Source organism: Coturnix japonica, chromosome 1, assembly GCF_054131305.1.
Source record: "Coturnix japonica strain WE chromosome 1, WE-NBRP24, whole genome shotgun sequence".
Lineage (NCBI taxonomy): Eukaryota > Metazoa > Chordata > Aves > Galliformes > Phasianidae > Coturnix > Coturnix japonica.
Window position 1 is genome coordinate 71,122,000 of NC_140663.1, and position 24,718 is coordinate 71,146,717.

Below are 24,718 nucleotides of genomic sequence, written 5' to 3' on the forward strand. Positions count from 1 at the left end.
TCCATTTTCAATCCAGTGTTGGATTCTGACTCATCACTCTGAGAGCTATGTAGAGGAAAGGATTGGATGACTGTATTTCAGAGAAAGCAGCAGGTGTTATTTACAGGCACGTTAGACTGTTTGTCCTTTTCCTGAAAGCAAACCTCTTAACTGAATGGCTATTATTGTCACAGTAGTCCAGGATTTATTATTTACCGTGGACTAATTACTGTAGCTGTGTGAAAGATGATCTCCTTGGACCCCATCACTTATACAGTGATGTGACTCTATCTTTGAATCCTTTGTCCTGGAGAGCCCATGAACTTCTAGGTAGGGCTGAGTCAGCCTTCCTTTCATCAATTTTTCCCTGAACTTTTTCTCTTCTAATAGCTTCAAAAGGCAATAGAGGGCTCCACACGCTCCGGAGTTCGCCTCCGTCCTCCCCTTGCCAGTTTCCGTGACACAAACCGGACTTCAATCAGCGGTGAAAAGGTCACCCAGGGTACTCAGGTCTGGAGCCAGCAGGACAACAGCATGGTGCCAGCACAGCAAGCAGCAGACTTGGGGACAAAGAACACACTGCCTCTCTACTCACACTCTCCACAACCCTCTCACTTACATGATGAAGGGGAAGGCCCGTGCTCCAATTATGCTACTGATACTGAGTTAGAAGAGATGGAGCTGACAGGACCAGTTAATGAAAACATCTCAGACATCCTGAAGGACATCAGCCTACACACCACTGATCTGGATGAAGATGAGGATGAAGACGTCCCCTTATAGGTGGAATGAGGGCATAGCCCATCGTGTTGAGCCAGTCTTTAGTATGCTCCTCAAAGAGAAGCTTTTGGATGCTCTCTGTAAACCCCAAAGAGAATTGATTCAGTTGGAGGAAGGAACATAGGACTGAACCTTTTTTTCTGCTGCAAATACCAATTGGGTTATTGAGCTGTGTACAGGTGTCAGATGTAGTCTGCAAGGTGACTAAGGGTAGGCTCATGTTAAAGGCCTCTGCTTTCACTTATATGTCTACACAACATATCAGAAAGGACCATAAGAGGACATTAATATTACTGGACATAAGATGCCCTTGTTCAGTCTACCGTATAGAAAGTGGAGGGGTTGCAAATCTTATTCTCCACTGGTTTCATCCTTATGGTCACACCTGATTTGCATGCACCAGAAAAAACCAGACCTCCAAGCAAGAAGCGTACTGCTGCTTCTGTCTGCAGCCCTGTCCACGTTCCTCATTTTGGCTAAGCTCTTAACTTCACCACCCCAAAACATTCCCATCTAGAATATTTTTCCTCTTTCTTATTTTTACTCTGGGATCTTCCTGGGTGGAATTGCAGTTAGATGTTTCTCCGATGACCTTTAGCAGAGCCATATCCTAAAGTCAGGTAGAAGGAAAATACTTGTTCTACATCTCACGTCTTGAATTCAACCAGGGCTCAAAGAAAAGCACTGAAAGTGAGGAAAGCCTCTGTTTTCCCATCTCTTGAATTTTTAAATAGAATGTGAAAATCATAGGTGGGGGCATCCTCAGTGTTGGAGAGAGAAAAGTAAAACAGCATGTATGCACCTGTATTTCAATATGTGTCTCTCTAAACCACTGCTGGAATTTTTACAAAGTTACAGTCTTAAAATACAAGAACTTACTTAAAATAAATCTATATATATATATATATTGAGTGCCAAGAAATACAGGAGAGGGAAGTCACATTTTCTATGCTTTGGAAACAGGTTCATCAATAAAACTCCTGCTCTTTTTCCTGGTAATTCTTCTCTATTTACTTTCCACATATTTATACATATCATTAGAGAATTCTAGCTCCTACAATTCTAGCTCCTACTCTACCCCATGTCTCCGCTGTGACTAGAAGGGACCTTGTCTGTGGCACCCCTCTATTCCAGATGCAGATCTGGAGATCTTGATCCATATCTTGCGAAGAGATATCTCTTAACATCATGGGTGCAAAACTTAGCATCCCAGGGTAAGATGTTGCTTTAACTCACTGTCCTTGTGGGGTTTTCTCAGTAAACATACATAATTCAATTTGGCCTCTTCTGCAGCTTTCCTCTAACATTCTGTTTTTCTTTCTATCATACTTCCAGTGTGTCAGAACACTTAGATGTGATCCAAAGTAGGCTATCGTATGTGTTTCCACTTACTAGCAACACAGAAAAAAATCAGGCTCCGAGAATATATTCTTGGGAATATTCTCCTGGATTTTGAGCTTTGATACTTATAAAGCATTATCTGACTTAGAATGACCAGTTTCACCTCAACAGATGGTTTTCCATACGCTGTCTCAAAAGTAAGTCAAAAAGACAGTTACCTCTAACCCAGTCTCCTTAGGAAAATTCTGGCCTTAATTCTAAGAACTGACCTTGTACTAATTCACTCTTCTAGTACTCATGGATGGAGAAGTCTGGTAGAGTGAAATCTCTTAAAGTCTCTTGAAGAGGGAGAGATTTGCTTTTGTTCTCTGAATTCAAGAGCTCAGTAGCCTACTCTGTATTCTTTTACGTGATTCCTCTGTTTGTGCCAATGTAGGGACAGCCTTTCTTTGTCTGAAATGATCTTCACTCCTTCGAGGGTCACCCTGTCCTTGCAAGAAGCCAGTAGCAATATGAAAGCAAGTCTTTCACTCACACCAGCTGCCTGCCTCCACCTGAGGTTTGGGGCACATTTCTAACAGCCAGGCATCAGAAAACAGCCTGTAGTTGCTACTGCTACTGCCTCCCTGCTACTTTTGTACCACCTTCCCCTGCTGCAAAGAAGAGACAATGCAACTGCTGTTTTTCCCAGGTAACTGTGATACACCTTGGTATAAGCAGAGGAGAAATAACATTCCTTTTAGACATCCATAAATGTAGAGTGAGTAGTAATATTCTGAGACCAATTATGACCTGAACATCCACATATCCTTGGGAAGGACAAATTTCTCTGATTCAGCCCCTACAGACTTGGTTTTACCACATTTTGCAGCTTAACGAAACAATTGCACTGATGTAAGATGGAGGAATTTAGAGGCTGGAGTCAGTGCACCTCTGCCACTTCTAGCTGGACTACAGATACATGTTCTGCTCACTTCTCCTGTGGTATATTAACAGAAGAACACGGATTTGGCTGGATGAGAGAGCAGATGGAATCTAAGTCAAAGTCAGAGTGCATGAGTCATGACAGACAGGGTGTGAGCTGGGGGAGAAGAAGCTGGAACAAAATACGATGCACATGGAAAGGCTTGGGAAGCTCACAGTAAGAAAAAAGCTAACCTGAAAAGTTTCATGAGATTTGTCACATGAGGGTACAAGGGCCACATACACGCATGCCTGCACATGTATACCTCCTCTCTTCCTGTTACCCTTAGCTGTCTCAGAGGAACTTCAATGACCTGGACTGCTCCCTGTGGGGAAGCAGTAAGGTATATGTTGTTACTGCTGCTCTGTGGAGACATCACTTAAGATCCACTCCAGGTATGCACCCACCTGAGGAAAACGATGCCAACTTGAATGTGGACTGGGAGCCAGGATGGAGACAAAAACACATAACCACAACGATGACCTGTAATGTCTGAAGATGTTTCCTCTACCATTTTTACTAATAAAATCTTCACTGAGATGATGCCAAGTATTTTAGTAGGTGTGAAATATCCAGTTAGCAGACACTTTTGTCAAGAAAATTCTACATCTACACCCTCTTGGGCAATCCCAGTATACGTCTCTTAAGTTTAAACTTGAAACTTCTGTCCTACATACAAAGTGTCATTGATCAGCCACTATAAAACCCATATCTCTCATCCTATCAAAGTTTTAAAGAACACACAGAAATAATTTTTCTCCCAAGTGAAACTCTCCCAAAAAATTTGTTTCATCAATGAGACCCTCCTCTTCATTGAAAAAATCAAACCTCAAAAATCCAAGCTCAAGCAAGACTTGAGAAACAAGAAGCTCTCGAGCTGTTTTGAATAACAGAAGCTTGCTTTTCTCCTAGATAACCTGTGCAGTTGCTTAGAATTACTTATTTTGGACAAAGTTTTGTCACACCAAACTTGCCATTATCACTCAGTGTTGAAACGGAGTTGAACTTGTTCAGCATTTTCAACTCCAGGCACATAGTGGTACCCAACATATAAGGAAATACTCCAAGAAGAACATGACAGTTAAAAATCTCCATCCTTTTGCCTCTTATTTTCAAGAAAAACAGGATATTACTGTTTTTCAGTTAATGAGTGCATGAACTTATTTATGAAATTCTAATCTACCAAAACTTAGAAGTCTTCCTTTTATGTGGCATTTAAATTTGAAAGCAGAAGTCTTGTTTTTAAACTCACAGGTAAGTTAAAAATAAAGAAGGCAAGACTAATACAACAGATAAGACTGGGTAGTTATGACAAGGAAATGTGTTATGATTTAGATGAAGGAGAAAGCACATATTGACAGACCAATGAACAACCAAAAAGATATACTTGAACCACGTAACTTTTTTTTTGGTTGACACATTATTTCAGAATAAAAAAATTCTAGTTTGCTAACGCAGTGGACAAAACCACTTAGTGCAGACAGGAAAAGAGAGACAGACAGAATTAAAAGTTCATAAAAAATAACTCTGCATAAATACACACACACAAGTTATGCAAACACTGTACAGAAGTGCATGTTTTGTAGCCAGACAGTACAAGCCAGGGCAATAATTAGCTGAGGAGAGAAAGATCATTCTTTGCCAAATTAGTACAGTCTTAGTAAAGGTATAATTAAAATCACACTATTAAATATACTGTAACAACTAACACTAAGTTGTTTGTGGCTACATAAACAAGGATCTGGGCACAACTCTCATAACAACTTAGTACCGGATTAATTACTTCATATTAATAATTAATATATCTGCATAAAATCCATGACTGAATATTAGTGTTCTCAGAGAAAAACCCTTCTTATTTTAAGCCACATGATGCAAAATTTTATGTAAGATTTTATTTATAGAAGGCTTAAACTTGGCCTGGCTATAACTGCAAGCTTTCTTTGTGTCCCCTTCTCATAGTGGACAGTCAAACAGTCAGCACACACATACACGTACATACACATAAATATCAAAGAATCACAAAATCATATGAGTTGGAAGGGACTTCTGGGGATCATCAAATCCAACCACTCTTCTAAAGTAAGTTCTTAGAGTTTGTTGTATAGGAAAGTGTCCAGGCAGGTGCTGAATACCTCCAGAGAAGGAGATTCCACAACCACTATGGGCAGCCTGATTCAGTGTTCTATTACCCTCACAGTAAAGAAGGTCTTACTCATATTTGTATGGAACTTCCTGTGTTGTAGGTTTTGCCCATTGCCCTTATCCTGTCACTTAACACCACTGAAAATAGCCCAGCCCCATCAGATCCTGATCTTTAGGTTTATAAGCAGTGATGAGATCCTTTCGGTCTTCTCCAGGCTGAAGAATCCCAAGTCTCCTAACCTTTCCTCATATGGGAGATGTTCCAGCCATCTTTGTGACCATCTGCTGGACTCTGCCCAGGAGTTTCCTGTTTTTATTGAACTGAGCAGCCCAGAACTGGACACAGTGCTCCAGATGTGGCCTCACCAGGGCAGCTTCTTGACCAACAGTCTGTAAAAATAGCCAGGGTTGCCCCACTGTAGGTGCAGAATGTAGCGCTTGCTCTTGTAAACTTCATGTGGTTGGTGATTGCCCAGCCCTCCAATTGGTCAAGGCCTTCCTATCCTCAAAGGCCTCAAGGCCTTCCTATCCTCAACAGCTCCTCCCTGTTTAGTATTATCTACAGCTTTGAGTCCTACATCCAAGTCATTGATGAAAATATTAAAGAGCCCTGCAGAACTCCATTAGTGACCTTAGACACCAGTCTGACATAACTTAATTTACTACAATCCTTTGAGACTGACCTGCCAGCCAGCTGTTCCATCTATCATATTATCTGTTTGTCTACCTGTACACTGGACGTTTTGATCAGAAAGATACTGTGAAAGATATTATAAAAAGCTTTGCTGAAATCCAAAAAGATTACATCAACTGGCTTCCCTTGGTCAACTAAGTGGGTAAGCCAATCATAAAAGGAAATTCAGTTCTTTAAACAGCACTTTCCCCTTGTGAACCCACACTGGCTGTGACCAGTGACAACACTGTCTTTCAGGTGTTTTCCGTAACATTCAGAATAATCTTCTCCATAATTTTGCCAGGCACCGGAAGTGAGACGGACAGGCTTGTAATTACCCAGGTATTATTTATCACCCTTCTTCAATACTGAGACAACATATGCCAGCTTGACTGGGTATCCTCCAGATCCCCAAGACTGTTAAAAAATAATGGAGAGAGTGGTCACACAATGACACTGGTGAGCTCTTGGAGTACCCTGGGATGAATCCCAATGATCACAGTCCTCCAACTCAGGGCTCCAACAGTTCCAGAGCCAAAGACTGAGGCAAAGAAAGCATTAAACTCCTCTGCATCTCTATTTCTGAGATGATCATCCCAACCAAGTAGCAGACCAGTGTTATCTCTGGTCCTCCTTTTTCTGTTAACTTATGGCGCAGAAGCCATGAATTTTCTGAAGCACAACTCATGGAAAGTACCGTCATAGCTGGCAAAATGCAGAGCCAGTGAGGGGTACAGCATGAATTTCCTTATGCCCTTTTTATTTACTTTTTTCATTACTGACTTGAAAAATATACAAGATAACATCAGACAGTAAGATGTGAGGAACATAGAGCAAATTTACCATCTAGTCTAAACAGATGAATAAGAAGGTAGTGTGGATGAAACACTGGACAGATACCACAGAGCAAAGTTCATACTGAGGCTCAGAAGTTAAATCCAGGGGATAAGTACTTAACTGAGGGATGTATCTAGACTTGAATGATGATAAGAGTTCTGATAAGTCAAACATTCAGTAGTTGCACATCATCTTTGTAGCATCATCTGAAATTAAGAGAAACAATTTTCCTATATTTAAAGTACCATTTCTAAGCTCAGGAGACATGTTCTTTTTCCAGGGGCACAAGTGCAATAACTGATTTCATTCAAGACACTGCATTTAGATGACAATTTAGATGCCATTTGGAGAAAATGGGAAAAAAAGAAAAGAAAAAAGCAAAAAAACCCCACAGCAATAACCAAACAACACACAAAAAGTAAATACTAGGGGTCTTATGGGACTGGAGGAAAAAATTTAAGGGGTTAAACTAAGTCACAGTTAACTAAATGAATATATTTATGCAAACATACATACTAAAGATGGGTGGGAATTTATCCAGTAGGAGAAAGTTGGTTAAATGGGAGAAAGTTAATTTTGAACAGAAGACAGAAGGCAAAGATCAGCTAAAAATTCCTTATTACAAAAAGAGTATACCTTAAACAGGGCAAGTGACTCTGGTTAAACTCTGAAAGAACCAAAGGAAAAACACAAGAAAATATCTTCATGAGGAATTAAGTACCTTTCATATTTAGAACTTAGAATACTCGTATAATTTACAGAGTGCTACTGGATTTAGCCTAACATCCCCAAACCCTTTAAGAAGAGGCAGACAATACAAGAATACCGGAATTGCAGAGATGCTCCTTTCCCTCTGGATTAACCAGTTCCCCCAACCTGTTTTAAGGACGGCAGTCTGAGAAGTGCCAGTTTAAAAATACAATATGAAACCAGAGTGTTGCTATTCACTGTCAGTGCCTGTGCCACCCCATAATCAGACACCTCTTTATGCCCTGTCCTAACCTGCTGTAGTGAAACTTCTGTCCAACTGCAGTAGGCGTGTCAGCATATTACTAATGCCAGGATAAGACTTTTACACATCTCATCTGGAAAACGCCATTCCAGTGTAACAGGAAAACTCACTCTGCTAAACCAGAAGATCCTGTCAATGTGATCCTGTCATCATATCTATCATAATGGCCCAGAGTTTGTTTCAAGGTAACAACAGACACACGAGATTTAAACCCTGTGTAGCAGAACATGTGATTTTCTTATCTTCTCAATGAGGAATCGTATGTGATGGTCTACTCTGGGAAGTTCCTCCAAGTCACAAGGATTCTTTCCAAGGTTCTCCATCAGAGAGTCTAATTGAGACCCACCCCCTTTCCTGAGATCATCCTTCCTCAGACGCAACACCCCTGTCCCACAGAAATAAAACACTTCCACCAGCCAGGATGGCAAGACCACATTCTGTTTAATAACAACTCCATAAAGGACTGTACATGCTATTTTGAACTACCTCCCCTATGTGGTTACTGCCACATACAGGCATGGAGGTGTATAATGCCATACAGTTTCCTAAGTCTATATGTAGTGTGTGTAGGTGTATGTATGTGTACGCATGTGTTTGTATATGTATGTATTTATATATATATATATCTTTGTAGAAGTGTTATCTCATAAGTCACATTATCAAAAACATGCGAAGTATATTCAACAAAACTTTTCAGGCAAACATGTTTTGGAGCTGGAAGACCAAAGGCAAATCATCATTAAGGGCTAGGTAGGGATGAAAGCTTACAATAGTGGACCTCTTTCTCTTTTCGTTTTACTTCCATTCATTCCATACTTTCCCACCAAACATTAGTGCATCTCTGTAAACACTAGTTTGAAAGAATACAAATAATCACCATGCAGCCGCCCCCTACAGAAAACGTGTACAGATTGGTCTTAAAATTGCTTTGCTGCAACTTCCATTGTCCCATACACTCATGATAAAGCAGTTTAAGAAACTAAGAACACAATATCTGGAGCCCCAAACTTTTACTTACTTTTAAACATACTCCAGGAATGCATTCCCCGTACCACTTCAAGAGTCCCATCAACCACCCTTGCACCTCCCAGATCCTCAGTCTGGACCCTCCTATATATGAAAAGAGCTAAAATGAGATAAATTCTGTTCGCTGTGAAATTACTTCTGAGTTCCTACTTTATAGTCTTGGGATTCCCAGAGACCTCCAATCATGCACAATATCCACAAACCAGAGAAGAGAAATTGAAGCCAAACAAGAATATATGCTCGCAGAAGAGCTTTTGACTTGCTACGTTGCTCACATGCAATATCCAAAAAGAAGTGAAGCCCACCTGCATTTGCCCCATGGAAGCTCAGCAGAGCTTTAGAAAAGGGTTCCTAGCGATTTAACCTCCAACGTATGACTGGAGTTCCATGCCTAATGAAAATGAATCCAAAAGACAAGTAAATCTGTACTAGATGATTTTATCTCATTACGAATAAAACTTCATTCACCTATTCTTGTTTCCATCACGGAGAAAATCCATTTTAGATGTTTTTGTCTGACTAGCACGGACAGTTGCTCTCAGGGAAAAGCAGAAACAAGACTAGCACATGCAAAACATCCCCAGTAACAGCAGATCACATTCTTTTTACATAACACTGCAACTCCCCTGTTCCTAGAAGACAGCAGCTACCACTCATCGGTACATAAGTCCCTCGATATCTGCACTGAGAGCCTTCTTACTCGAACAAGTTTTCATAACTTTAAGAAACAAGTCTGCACAGTTTTAGTAAACATACTCTTTCTCAGAGTCCTGGACTGACTAATTTTTCCCAATTCCAGCATTGTGTATCTGCAGTGACCCAAACCCCCACAACCCCCCCAAAAAAACCAAAAAAAGCAAACAACCAATCTACCATCTTTTTCTCTCAGTCCATATTATGGACCAACAACGGACATTTATAGAGCTTCTCTTGATTATCCAAGAGAAGATACCGCTTTTTTCCCCGATGTTGAGGAAAGTGTAAATAGACCCTAATGTTGTAATGTGGGTCTCCTGAGTTCGTTTCTTAACATAATGACTATATTTCCTCTTTCCCACCCCAGTTAATTCTTGCTCAGGCTTCTAGATGCATTCTGAGATGAAGAAAGACATTGCTCCGACACAGATGTCAAGTTCTACTCTTCTGTTCCTGTGCAGATTTACTACTATTTTATCTGCTACACATAAGTAACACAGAAGAGGCACCTGATGTTGACTCTGCAGCCTGCATTCATATTTGAGACTGTGCTTAATGACTGTAGGCTGTGCTACACATACGTTTAGTTCTGATAGGCACTACTTTACTAACGTGTTCCCTGTTTATTTTTTCCTTTCCCTGAGCCATGGCATAGGAATCTTTCCCTGTCAGATTACTACAGGGGAGCGGTATCAAACTCGCAATGAATCTGTTACTTATATTTTTCTAGTTTTAAGCTGGTGCTGCTGATAATTTCATTATTGGAATGGATTTCATTTCTATTTCCTTTCTTGCATTTCTTTGGAAAAAGAAAAAAGAAATCAAACAATTAGTTTAAAGGAATTGGTGATTTGTTTAGAGTTGCCTGAACAAAGGATAATCCATCCAGAAAATAATAAAGGCAAGAGTTTTAGACTGCAAGACAGTAGAGACTGAGGTAAACTGAACAGGTCAGTGCGGCACAGATTAAAGTTACAAACAACTAGAAATCTAGCCCTGCTCTCCACAATACTTAGGGGTGTATTTATTTTAGTATGCTTCTCTTTTTAGACAATTACCAATGCAACAGTAAAGGCAATACAAGTTGCTGGAACTCTTGTTTTAATAGGGAGCTGAGTTCATTTTCAGTGGTGCCAGTTCCTGAGCAGCCAAGTGAATGTTAATACTCATGCTTCTTAGGCAGCAGAAGCATACAGCTGTTAGAGAGGAAAGGCAGGACACATGACAGCTTCTTTTGGCAGCTTAGACTTGTCATGGAGATACAATTTCAAACTGGACTTTCACAGTTTACCTAACCTGATATAAATGCCAGATGCTGAGAATAATGCTCATTCTCCATCTGCTCACAGCTGTTCCATCTTCCCTTTTGCATATAAAGGGTATAAAGGTTTGTTGTGGGGTCAGCCATTTATCAGTATCTGTGCATGGGCTGTGGGAAGTGAGTACAATCAGGGCAGAGGGCGGCTTCCTTCACAGCATCTCACCATTTTATCATCTTAGAGGTACAGTTAAACTCTGTTCTCTGCTGCAAGCTTAACACGAAAGATGTTGTTAAAGCCTTAAAGGGGTAGGAGAGAAAAGGGAAGTAGATGACTTGTCATCAGTTTCCCAGAAGAAGTTGCTGATTTAGAAGCATAGAAACTGAAGAAGCAGATTGACTTCTCCATCCCAGAGTGCGAGGTAATGGGGTCGAAGAAAATTCACAAAGTTTGTGAAGAATGCTTAAAATGTGTATATAAAGAAAAAAATTATGTAAGCTTCTCTTGTATGGTTCTTGACTTTAAGGTTTGGACCAAACAAGCAAAATTGTTGAGTCACTGTAATTCCAGGGCCCTGAATGGAAGGAACTCACCCTGAGAAACACAGCAGGATCTTTAGATCTCAAATGACTGAATTGAATGGGTGTAGCCCAGTGCTGCCCAAACAGGGGAACTCCACTGTATCTTAGGTAAAGCAAATAAGATCTGCCCTCCCTCTTATACAACAACAGGAACAGAAGCACTAGCATTACGTCATTTCTGATGCCATCACTGAAAAACAGCAAATAAAAATAATTAATAATCGGACATTCATCAAATTATATCAGTGGTTATAAAGGGAAGAATAACAGCTGCTAGGAAGGTAGAGGCCCAAACCAATGACTTAGTGGTTCTAAGGTGCCTCACTTTCCTAATCACTTTCTTTGATCAAGGCCTTTAGGATATACAATATTCATGTGCCCCTTAGCAATTCCCTACATCCCCCTCAACATGTAAGTGAGCTAGAAACTATGCCTCAGAGATGAAACATACTCATCTCCTATGTTTAGTTTGTTCTGAGGTAGTCACTTCATGTGTTATTAGGGCAGCCCAAAGGCGCTGGTTCCAGCACTTGTTCCAAATCTTAATATAACAAATCTGCCAAGATTTTGCCAATCTGATGTTCTTATTTCTCCCCCATTCCATTTTCTGGGTTTCAGTCATGCAGTATAACTGATCAATAATAAGCAACCCTGACTATAAATCAGGAATTCTCAGCTTACATTTCCATATTCTTTTCAGCCTCGCTGTTCAATTTGCACTCTGAGTATTTGGCTGGACACTCTACAACTCATCCACCCTCACCAGGATAAGGAACTGGACGCCAACTTTTGCTCACAGAGCACCTGTGCCTTCCATATGCTTCAATAGGTGTAACTATAGAATGATGGCTTTTTTGGAAAATGTGCTTTAGGCCCCAGGTGCCTCTCTCTGATTGAGGATAAACACAAGCCTATTACATAAGAAAAGGCCAGGTTATACAAACCACTTCACTTATATTCCAATCACCTTTCCAGTTCAGCTCTGGATGCTTACTCAGCAAGTGATTAAGAGTGGCCTGCTCATAAGTCAAGTTCCTTTCAACTGGAGAGGAAGATTTATCTTCTGAACTGTGGAGAGGTTGTGAAAAATAGCCTTTTCTTTCAGAAATAAACTGGAATTTTATTCACAGAAAGCGATGACCTTTATGAAAAACAAGTCTATAGGATTTAATAAGCTTTGAAGTTTTCACAGAGTACTCTTCAGACTCAGACTCCACAAAGAATGAGTCTGTCTACAGGTTTCTGGAGATCAGGTGGTGAAATTATACAGCAGGGTATGAATCTCTATCTCATCCAACAGAGGCTAGAAAACTCTATAGATAGATTTTCCCTTGCTATTGAAATTCATAGCATTTTCTGTAAATTCAGTTTGGGGTTTCTTTTTTTTTTCTCCACACTTTTTCCTATGTAGAAAGTGAAGTGGCATGTAAGGAAAAAAAGCAACAAACCACTCAAATCTTTTCCCACAAAGAAACATACCAGGCCCATTCTGTTTCCCTGAAGGTGAAGTAACTTCTTTCCCTGAAGAAGTAACAAAAGATTAACACTTGCTCATTTGTCCTCTGCTGAGGTGCCCTTGGCACTTGCCTTGTCCCCTGCTCAGTAAGGGTGATTTCCTAGGCCCCAATCCACGACTAGATCAAAGCCAGTTCAGGAAAATGAGCTAACACTGACCCTGAAAGAACTGTAAATCATATTTCAACAAGTGCTGCTGCCCACGGGAAGTTAGCACTTGAACGTGTAAACATCTGCACGGAGAAACTGAAAGTCCATCAGTCATGAGAAGAGCTACCTCCTAAGATAGATTTAAGAAAGCCCAAGGAAATTGACTAAGCAAAATGGTGACAAAAGTTTTTATCTCTTACCTACAGCAAATTATCAATCTTACTTAAAAATCCCAGAGGTCTTTTCCTTTAGAGGAACAACAGAGAGGGAAGACAGATCCTCTTGAAATGGTCAGGGCTGGAAAGACCTGGGAGTTCATAGAATTCCCTCTTCATACAGCTGCCAATGTGAGAGAAAGCTGAGTGGGATAAAGTTTTTACCTGAGAGTCCCATTTGTACTTCTCATAATTCTTGGACATGGTTTACTTTGTTTGCCAGCAGCTGTCTGATCTCTGACGTCTGATGATGCTACTCTGGTCACATTTCACTCTCCTTAGACATTCTTGATGAGTCTAAAGCTGAATCAGGAAGTGAGCACATATCATTCTCCTGTAATCCAAAAATACAAGCCTGAAGAGGAGGCAAAGAAGAGACAAACACTTGACGAACTGAACAGAGTAGGTATGAATCAGAGAAAGTGGGAAAGAGATGCCCCTGGCACAGTATGGCAGTGTCGAGACAAATTCCTTCCTCCAGCTCATCAGCTCTAGTATCCCATCATTTGCTGATGCTTCGCTCCTAGAGATATCGCATTTAAAACTCAACGTGTGTAATTCCCACTGTTCTGTTCAGCCTTTTAGCAAAATCAACAGCCTCATACAATTTTTTTTTCTTTTATTTCTGCTCCCCATTTGTTTCCTGGTGGAAGCTGAAGAGGAGACAGTTTTTCAGTTACCTTACAAAGCCCTTCCCCTTCAAAAGGAGGCCCATAGAAACGCAGTGAGGAACTGTGAGAGACCAAATTCCCACTAGTTGACAAACTGTGATTTCTTTTATAACAAAAACGAACAAACAAAAAAAAAAAGACAGAACCCCCCAAAATAGAAAAAGCTTCTAAAATAAGCTTCCTCCACTCCTAAAAAAAACAAAACAGAGCAGAGATGGAAAAAGAAACAGAGCAAGCAGTGACTGTTATTTACACTGTCTGAAGGTAGGAAAACAAAAGGAAAAATAAATATATAAGCAAGGAGAAGAAAGAAATAGGAAGAAACTTTGTCTCTTGCCCCTTTCCTCTGTCTATGTTTGGCACTGCAGGAGCGGCAGAAATGGGAAAGGTGCAGCATTTATAAGTAACAATGGGAGTACAGACCTTCACCACTACTATCTGCTCTTTTAGGAACACGTAAACAGCAATATAAAAAGTGAAAATTCCAGTGTAAACTGGAAACCTGTGATCTCATAGCTGTACATGCTATTCCTGGATCTGCAGACTCTCTTGGTCTGCCAACGCTGCTGGTAAAGGAAAAGACATAAGGATGCTGCAGCAGCACCAAGATGGACATGTTCTCAAGCCCCCTACAACAGTCAGCTTTTGGTGACTGACTATGGTAGCTGACCAAGTCCTTTCTACTGGCATTCGGTGCCCAGTGCCAAAAAGGACACAGCACTCCTGCCAGCTCCTTGGGAAGATAGAAACGTCAAAGAGAGAAACGAAGAAATGAAAGGCTAGAAAGAAACCAAAGCATGAGTATCTCAGAGCAGGGTTAGATACATATCTGCACTCATTCTTCCATGCCACAGTACAGCCATGCACACAGAGACAGACCATCTGTACTGCAGCACAACCAGTGCCCAAGGAGCGCAGTCTGTATCCATTGAGCCTACAATTTCATATCAAGGTGCTATTGAGGATCTGGTTACACAGTGAATCCTTCATCTCAGTACGGCCTGTATTGAATACAGCCTTATTCTCTGTAGCAGCCACAATCACTATACTAGTGCAATCTATATTTGTAAAGCCATATCTTCTTTTTAAAACAGTCTATGTTCATATATTCTATCAAAGAGCATCATGTCCACAAAGCAATATCCATTCTGCCAGGCTGGATTCTAGCCACAAAGCAACTCCCTATATCAAACCTAACTCATCAGCGATATCCCTATACCAGAAGAGTTTGTATCCAGAGCCAAGACTTTGTATTTAAAAGATTTAGAAATGATTTACCAATCCAGATCTCTCCAAGCACCTCAGGTGCATTGCTCAGAGCAGTGAAAATTGAAAATATGTGTCTATGGTAAAGTAGAGGTCTTTGTGTGTCGATCACTTTGAGATTTTCCTCTTGCTTAAAAAAATAATTAAATGTCAGAAACTGAAAGTGTGTCTGCTTGGAAGTATGGGGAGCTGGAGAGAATAATCCCTGTCATTTCATTCCTTGCCACCCCACTCTTCGTTCAGCAGTGATGAGAATTTCACAAAAAGCATCAGTTGTTTGTTTCTCCCTCTTCCTCATCAAAAGACTGCACCCCAGAAGAGGTAACATCAGAGACTTTGCGGCTCAGCGCAGCATGTTCCATCTCCTCTCGAGGAGACAGTGATTCCAGGTCCCGGCATACTACATCATCCTCCTCTGGAGAGGGCTTCTTGTTTAGGAGAGGAGCCTTCTCCAGCCGTGGGTTCCCATTATCCTCAAGGTGGTCCTCCATGTAAGTGCTGGATTCAGCCCCACTCCCACCCTGCGCAGTCTGCAGGGGCCACACATGGACCAGCCCCGTGCTCTGGATGAAGTTTTGCTCCTGCTGCTGTTGCTGCAACTGTTGCTGCTGGAGAAGGCTGCTCTGAATCAAAATACTTTCCTGAAGGTTTGTCTGCGACTCATCAAAATTCTGGCCCAAGTAAGAGCCAGTTGCTGGGGAAGCGATGAGGGACTGATCACTGGTCTCCCAGGCATCAGATGAACCTAAGCAATACATGCCCTGTGAGACGTAGGAATGAGGCCAGCTATCATACTGCGTCTGGGCCATGTGCTCTGCAGGAAAAGGAGGGAAACAATACATAGTTAGACAATGTAGGCCAAGCTGGTTCATTTAGATAGCTTGGGTGTCTGTACATAGTACTGTATTGGGCAGGATAGATAAATGCTTTAGAGGGGAAGAGAGTGAAGATGAATGGCGGCTCTAAACAGCAGTCATATGAACCTCATTATATCCACAAGTGACTGCAAGAGCTGATGGCTTTCCACAGTTATGCCCAATAAGCCAACGGAACTGGGCTTTGGAGCCTCTCTGTTAACATTAGATTCCCTGGACAGCAAACAGGTGATAGCTTTTCTTTATTTCCACCCTGGAACTTGAAGCTACAGAATGAAAAAGGGCAAGTGGAAAGAGAACAACACCACCAAGACTGAAAGAGGGGTTCTTCAAGATTAGCGAGAGGTGATGGAGCTCACCTTGGCTCTCCATTAGTTCCTGATAATTCTCGGAGTAGTTGCCCACTGGATTCTCCTGATTTGAGTTTACACTCACATCCTCACCATCCATGGAGGACCAGGCCATGAGAGTCGCTTCTGATATAGCAAATTGCTCCATCACTCCTGTGCCAAAGGAGACATGGACAGAGAGCAGCAATGTGTGATCATCTTCATCTTTTATCCTCCTTTTTAACCGCATCTTCTGGTCCCACTGTAGCTCTACTTATGCAGTGCCCATCACCCACAGTTGGCTCTTGCCCTCTCCACTTTGCATTCTACTGGCAATACTCCAACCAGTCTCTCATCTCCATCTGCCATATGAACCACCCAGAGCTCTCCTGAGTGCGTTTATCAGTTTTCTGCACATTATATCAGGGATTCTGCTGTGGAACATCCCAACTAATCCAATTCACATGCAAAAAAGAAAACAGAGCTACCTGCAAGGAACCGGGCCTCCTTTTCACCATCACTCAGGTCTGAGTAGGCATCAGCATCTTTGCGTGCCGTCTCGTGCGTATGTTGCTGCTGCTGGCTGTTACCTTTACCCCAACCTTGCCATTCAATCATGTGAGCCACACGGCCTTGGCCCATAGCCGTTGGCTTTGTGACATGGTCCTTCATGCTGCGGGATATCCCTAAGGGACCAGACATTAGAAAACAAGGAGGGGCTATTACACAGTTCCAGAGCTGTCTGCCATGCTGTTTTTCTCTCTTGGAAGTGGGATTTCTCTCCTCCTTTCCTGACTAGGTTCATGCCTTGGGTTGGGTGGGCTGGATGTCTCCCACCTTTCACTGTATCCCTCTCCAGGAGAGTTTCTCCACCTTTTCTTGGACTAGTTCTTGGAGGGGGGTAGGGAGGGAAGGGAAGGGGGAAGAGAAACCCCAGATATGAAAAGCCATTTACTTCCTTGCCTAGAATCCTTTAAGAACAGAGTTGGGCATGAATGGTGAAACCTGGAAATGAACAAACTAAGAAACAGAAAACGAGGTTAAACCCAAGACAGTTTGAGGGGATACAAATGAAGATGCCTGGGCATGGTGAGAAGCAAAATTTGCTCTTTGAAAGTGCAACAGATAAGAGATTCATATATCTAGAACTGTGGTGGTGGAGACTGCTCTAAGGCCTAGAATAGGCATGAGTCAGAAGGGAGCAGTTGGGAAAGCAACAGGGAACTATGGGAAGAGGCAGAAAGGCAGGTGGAGAGAAGATGTCAAGAATAAACCCAAGTTTTAAGGACCTCACCAGAGAAAGATGATTTAGCCAAAGCCCCAATCCCATAAGCATTGGAGTTACGTTTCAGCTTGGGAAGGATGGAGGTTGTATCTTCCATGGAGAGCTGAAAAGAAAGAATATGAAGAAATGATATACAGGAAGGTGAAAAGAAACTGAATGGAAATCAGTTCAACAATTTCAGAAGGTATGGGGGAGATGAAGAGCAGAAGCAAGCAATAACGAGACAACAAAAGAAAGGATGGAAAAATTAGAGGCCATTTAACTAATATTAGATATTACTGCATTACTGTGGTAGTGGGTGAGGTAAGGTCAGTGGCAGAGATAGAACCAGGCTGTGAGAAGCCTCCCTTTGGCTGCTTCCAATCCTCCATGGGCATGCTGCCCTGTTCCAGCTCTTTGTCTGAAAGGCAATGCACGGTTGATGGACAATTCAGGAAGCTTACAATGGAGAGCTGACAATCCGATAAACAAAACACACAAATATGCACCACATTACAGATATTATTTTATATATTGGTTTTAGTATTTACTTCCTCTTGTATCTTACATAGTCTTAAAATGAACGTGACGTTATCAGTGTATTATTCTTCATTTGTGCCAGTATGGAAATAAGATCTACAATTCTACTAAATTCCCTTTATTCTCTTGTCTGCATTCATGCTCAGTCCCTGAATAATAAGTACAGGCAGCAGTTACAAACATTACACAGAACACAGTCTCTCAAGATGAAATCAATGGACTCCTCCAAAGACGCTGGGCATTGCATTTCAGACTACATTTGGATAAGGGATAAACAAGCATTGCTTCTGCTCTTCATTTCAAGTCCATCGTGTTCATACTGGGCATCCAAACACAAATACATTCAGAAGTAGTACCATGACAGGGAAAATTTTAAATCCTGATATAAAGCAACCATTTGGTCATAGGCACAGGCCTCGGGAAAAGTGAGAGGTGCAGTAAGTAGGCAGTGAAGTAATTAGAGGCAAAGAAAAGTAACGTAAAGATACTGAACTGCATATAATCTCTGCCAATTGCTATGCTAAGAGAGGTGGGTTTCTCTGAAAAGTGAGCGGAAATGTGGTATTTGAGGCACCGTGTAACTTTGCAGCCAAGAATGTGTGTGTAACACATGAGCTGAAGCTATCAGATAGTGAGAGAAGAACAGTAAAAATAGAAAGGTGTAGCAGAGAACATAGTCCTTATCCCACGATACATCATCTTCTTTGATGGTAAAGTTGGTTAAAGAACATCAGGCTATGCCACCTCTGGTCATTCCTGCCTAGGCACTGCTGTTCATTATCTTACATTATCATTATCTTACACCACCAAAAATGCACCCCTAATTCTTCCTTTCAAAGTATTAAACTATCAAAGCGAATCTATTTGAACAGCTTTTTGAACACCTTCAAGAGAAGAATAGTTTGGTAGCAACAATAAACATTATTCCCTTTTCAGGATGCTGGTTTTGGTTTGGGGGGGGTGGGGGGAGGGAAGAAAAACAACACCATCAGAACTGACACACGTTTGTCCCAAAGGGATAAAGGCAATTTAATAGCCAGATGTAAATACCTGCCAGACAGCAAAAGCCACAGTGGCAAACAAAATCTTAGCAGCATCCTCTGAATCTTAGACAATGCTCAGAATTTCAGTGACAGTTAACACTTTCAGTTGTGTTTCCATCCTCAGTGCTACTATATCCTATGACTAGAAGTATGAACAATAGTATGGCACACACTCACATTGATACCATCCCAGGAGAAATCCGTCCGTGTTTGCTGAAGAAAGCAAAAAAGGACATCACGTTAGTGAAACAAACAAGCTGCAAATTGCCATGCACCACTCTAGTAGTTAGTGATAATCAACAACCTCTACATTATCTGGGGAATTAAGAAATGTGTCTTTCAATCTGGCTTCTCTCACAGAACAGAATCACAGAACTGTCAGGTTGGAATAGACCTTAAAGGTCATCAAGTACAACCACAACCTAACCATACTACCCTAACTCTAACAACCCTCCACTAAATCATGTCCCTAAGTACCACATCCAAATGGATCCTTGCTGTTGGCTGTCATGTCTATAGGTGCCATGGTGCTTGGAGGTAAACAATATGATGATAAAGAGTGTAAGGGGGAGAGAAATTGGTAAGACTCCCCTTCTAACAGCTCTTCTTTGCTAAATGCTGCAACGCTGGCAACCTTGTGTGGGTGGTGCATCCCTCTGAGGCTAACACAAGGAGGAGCCACACCACCTATGTATTCTTAGCATAATGTAACAAGTTACAGAATGATTTTCTCTTGAAATTATTTTCTCTTGTAATCTTTCAGTTTGTCCACTCTGATCCAGTTTCTATTTGCAAACCAGAACCATTTTTCCTACCAGCCAGGAATTATTACTAGTGAATACATTCCTAAATATCAAAATGGAGACAAACACATTTCTTCAAAACACAGTACAGCTGTACAGCCGAGGTGTTGGGCATTTTAGTAAATCCATCGTTCAAGGAATGCGGATCTACAGGTTTGTCAGAACTGCCACAGTTTTATTCATGTTGTATCTACCACAGTTGCCGGTGGTTAAAAGCACTTTCATTTGCAACTCTTACTCGCTCTAGATACTCTATGCAGAATGACTCAACTCTATTCTAAACAAGCCAAATTGCATGGATACAGAAGTCTGATCCTTAGCACTCTCGTCCTCTACAAGATGATCCTAACAATGCACAGCACACATTTCTGAACAGAGAAGGAACTGAACTTTTTCAGCCTCCTTGGATAAGTGTATCTGGGACAAGCACTCACCTCAGTAGAAGGACGATGGAAGCTGCTGCCATGTAGTGAACTGGTACTGTCCATATTGATTTGGTCCACATCTTTCAGTCCCTTCCAGTCTACTGCAATCACCTCATTTCCTATGGGAACACATCTAGTCAGTCACTACAACACATCTTAGCATTCTTAAGCCAAGTTAGTTTAGCATACAGGAGAATCACTGACCTTAAGACAATAGCCTTAAACCAGAACTGATTTTAATTAGATCACCTGTATATCATCAACTACTACATTTCACATGAATATCCTCACACAAAGTCAAGTCATTGGTGTTGTTCTTAAGCAGAATGTACGCTTGGCTAAACCACAGCTCCCCAAAATAAAGAATCTAGTCATGATGTATGACTGAGAAATAACCAACTCTTTTGATATCCTGTTCCATTATTAAGCCATTGTCACTTAAAAAGGCATTTCTCCTTTCTAGTTTGAATCGGTTTGGCTTCAATTTAGAGGTGCTGTCCCCGCTTTGCCTTTCTCAGCAAGATTAAAGAGTTTTTTAATACCTGTCATGACATTTCAGAACAGCTATTCATTTACTTGATTTTCTTCTTGACAAATTAAACAGACTGAGATCCTTAGGCTTCTTACTGTGCAGCATCTTTCCATCTCCCTTAATAAATCCATGTCTTTTTTAAAAGGCATCTCACATTTTGAAGAACTATCTTCGAAACACAGACATGAAAGAGTGCATAGTACTGCAGGACCGCTCGCACCCATTCTGCTAGTAAAGGTAAAAATGACTGTTTCTCATCACATTGACCTGTTGTGCCATAAACTTGTAGCAGGTTCTCATGCTCAGCTGTTGGATCACTGTGATTCATGCACTTTCTGCACAGTTTTCTAAGGTTTTTGCCCATTCAAAGCCAGTCTGTGCTGTTTGAAATCAGAGGCAGTTTAATACAACTTAGGAGATCTTACTAAAATAAACATTAATAATGTAAAATTAATAAAATTGAAAGAAGATAAATAAAATTACTAAAGAAGACTTGATTTTAATATAAGTGAAACTAAATGTGAAGTAACACACTTTAAGAAGCCAAGGAAGAAAGATTTCTCCATAGGACTGCTCTGTCCATTTGGCTACTTACTGTTCTTTCTACTGTGCCATCCTTAAACTCTATTTAACAATATTTTATTCCTTCTTCCATGTCATGGAGTAGGAGACTGCGTTACATTTTAAACAGAGCTTTTAGAAATGTAAAAAGAAGGACAGCTCTTACAATGATAATCAATTCCTGCATCGATTGAGCAATCTCTATTCTATTTATAATAGATTTTTGTGGATGTGAATAGTGCTATTTTCAACACCTGTTAACTTTTTAGTTGCTCTTTGCTGCAAGCTTTTTCACTACAGACATATGAAAACTCTCTTGCTTGTTCTAGCAGCTCTGGCACATTTACACTGGCTCATCACACCAGATCTTCTGATGGGCAAGAGGTGTTGTACAATCCCCTTCCCTACACAGGTCTGTAAGAGGCACGGGGAAGCCTGAGGCCTGAATTCCATTATTTCTTTCTAATTGCAATTACTATTAACCATGATCAACCCACATGCAACACCTGTACCATTTTGTGTTAAATTCTGATCAGTTTATTCAGCTTCAGCCTGCAGGCATACTCCTTTGCAAGGCATGTTAGATTATGTGATAAAAACCCACCTGCACACCCAAGAAGGAACACAGAGAGACAATGTCAGAAGAGGGAGCCCAAATACAGTGCCTGAACATTACTGAAAATGAAGCTTGACTTGGTGAGAGATCTGTACCAGCATCTGGAGGAGGGCTGCTGCTGCTTCTATGTCTGGGTGCCAGCAACTATAGAGATCAGGATTCAGACACATCCACTGCACAGACTGTGCAGCCCAGCTGAACGTGGGCAAGAGGAGCTGAGGAATCAACAGAGGTCTGTGGGAGTCTGACAGTGAAGTCAAGAGTAGGAGTGAGAGCCCACCTCTGCTTGCCTCCCCATGTAGAGGCAGACTGCTCCTTGGCTCCATCAGTACCCCTTCTGTCACATGAGAAGGGGAGGCTTGGGGCTGTCCTGCTGCAAAGATGATGTATGTAGTCAGCAATGCTGGAGAAGTAGGAGACACTACCACTCCAGAGCAAAAGGCAGCAACGCAAAAGCTTTCATGACAGGTTTTAAGCAACCATGCCAAGGCTGTTTTATCTCCATTTATCCTCAGTCTCATTCTTGTATGTTTAGCTGTTGCTGAGTACAGTGCCACAGCGCTACTGCAAATCTCAACATCCTGGCTGCAGCACTGTTAGGAAAACATGCCACAAAGAGACCTCAAACACAGAGGGACCAACCTCAAGGAGTCAGGTGCTCAGCACATGTGATTTAACAGTCCCAAAGTTTGGCACAGACACTCAGCTTTTTTATCTCAATACCAACACTGATGGTTTCCATGAAGTGCTAGACTGTGCAAAATATTATTCTAGCAGATGGTGGCATCAACTACTTGACATGAATTGTCATCAAACTATTATTTTCCTCAAAGTCCACGCTTGCTCTGTGGTAGCAGAAGTAAAAGCCTATATAATATGTTTATAGATTGAATAATTATTGAAAATTCTTGGTCCAAACAGTTTCACAGATATTAGGGAAGAAAGATTTTAGGAGAGAATTGCCTCTTTAATATCTATGAAATGTTTTGCAAGGCAAAAATGGAAAAATATCTGCTCAAGTGTTACAGCATCACACATTGTGGTAGAAAAGGAAATCTCTGGGCTCTAATTGGCATTGAGCCTGGGGCAATGTTACTTCCACTTATTGAAAGTAGGAAAAGTTTAGTGGTGGGTGGTTTTTTTTTCCTCAATTCTGCTAGAAACAGCCAGAGCGATATTAATACATAGATGTGAAAGATCAAGTTCTGCTCTGACAGATGGAGGGAAAGAAACAGAAAATCAGAAAGAAACATGGACAGCTAAGTAGGAAAAGGGAAACTGAAAGCAGCACATTATACTGAGAATGGTTTTTGTCTGACCCCATCAACGTCTTTCTCCCTTCAATTAGTACGTTCTTCTGTTGTAATAATAGCTCTTTTCTTCTCCAAAATAATTTCTTTTCTCTTACCCACCTTCCATTTCATCTTATGTTAATCATAATGCCTAATCCATTTGTAATTCTATCATCAGTCACCTCTTCCAGACTGAATTTGCTCCTCTTCACATAGAGCTGATGAACCTTTTGAAGTACAAATGGGTCACAAAGCTAATTCTAAAGTGGGGATTTTTACAAACACACGTGTAAGGTGGAATAATACAAAGATGGTAACAGATATTCAAAAGGCTATTTATAGGGAAAAACTCACCAATATGGACACCTTCACTGGGAAATGCTGAGGCAGTCTCCACTGGGGAGCAATCTCCAAGAGATGCTGCCTTAGTGGTGGTCAGCCCTTAAATGAGGTCTACAGGAGGTGAAGCCAAGCTCCACCCCTTCCGGGAGCACAGCTGAATTACCCTCACCTGTGCTCCCACAGATGACCCGGCACTTGCCTCAGCTGATTAATCAGAGGTTCAGGCTGTGATTACCAATTTCCCATACAACATGCAACTGATTTCTTGTGGAAACATTCTGAAGCATGGTAAAGCAACACGATTCAGTTTCTGAGGTCTTCCTTATCTTTTTGTGAAACGTGCATAGAAAGCACATAGAGGGATTCTGTGTTTCATGGCACGTTTCAAAGATATTTCTTTTTTACTTGTTGTGTGATTTTTCATAACAACATAACTTCCGTCCTTGCCTTGTAAGACACAGTAGATGACTGATGAACAAGCAGAAAGCTAACCATAAGAAACAGTGAGATAAAACCAACACAGCTGAACTTTATAAATACATTAAGCCACACTGTTTACAAATCATAACTCCTATGTATTTTTAACACAAATTAAATGGATAAAACTCCGGCAGACACTTAACAGAAAGAGACGTATCCATGACAACTGAAGACATGTTTCTACTCCAGTCCTCTAAGCCCTTGGGGGGAAGATACCCCTCCAGTCTTTACAGTACTGGTTAGGTAAAAATCAAGAATCAGTTTTAAGTCAGGCCTTTTGAAATAAAAGCCTAAAAAAAAGCTACACTCAATATTCCCTGTTTTACTTCACTGATACTGTATGTGTGCCTGTATTCTGTTTATTTAACGAGGTACTTGCTTGAATAAGGCCTCTGCATCTATGCAAAAGGTTTTAGTAACCTGTTCCATTGCAAACTCTGCAATGGATGCTCAAGATCTTCTTTAATCTGTCTCCTACATTTTGTTTTGTACTAACTGGGACACAA

General features: G+C 41.1%; 2 protein-coding genes across 8 annotated transcripts in view; one reads left to right on the forward strand and one right to left on the reverse strand.

Moving 5' to 3' along the window:
* Positions 1–13,603, forward strand: part of CLCN1 (chloride voltage-gated channel 1) — a 60,349-nt gene extending 46,746 nt beyond the window's left edge. For all 4 annotated transcript variants that reach the window (XM_085523248.1, XM_085523241.1, XM_085523243.1 and 1 more), the window contains exon 23: positions 370–13,603. In XM_085523248.1, coding sequence (XP_085379374.1) covers positions 370–762 — 393 coding nt within the window. In that variant the 3' untranslated portion in view covers positions 763–13,603. The remainder of the gene's footprint in view (positions 1–369) is intronic.
* Positions 8,154–24,718, reverse strand: part of FAM131B (family with sequence similarity 131 member B) — a 33,778-nt gene continuing 17,213 nt past the window's right edge. Inside the window, exons 2-7 of one of the 4 annotated variants that reach the window (XM_085523258.1) lie at positions 20,399–20,508; positions 19,339–19,374; positions 17,607–17,702; positions 16,803–17,007; positions 16,345–16,488; positions 8,154–15,924 (exon numbers count right to left, since the gene is read on the reverse strand). In XM_085523258.1, coding sequence (XP_085379384.1) covers positions 15,380–15,924; positions 16,345–16,488; positions 16,803–17,007; positions 17,607–17,702; positions 19,339–19,374; positions 20,399–20,508 — 1,136 coding nt within the window. In that variant the 3' untranslated portion in view covers positions 8,154–15,379. Of the gene's footprint in view, positions 15,925–16,344; positions 16,489–16,802; positions 17,008–17,606; positions 17,703–19,336; positions 19,375–20,398; positions 20,509–24,718 lie in introns of those variants that run through there. The other 3 variants (XM_015872475.3, XM_085523266.1, XM_085523267.1) reach the window with 3 other exon arrangements.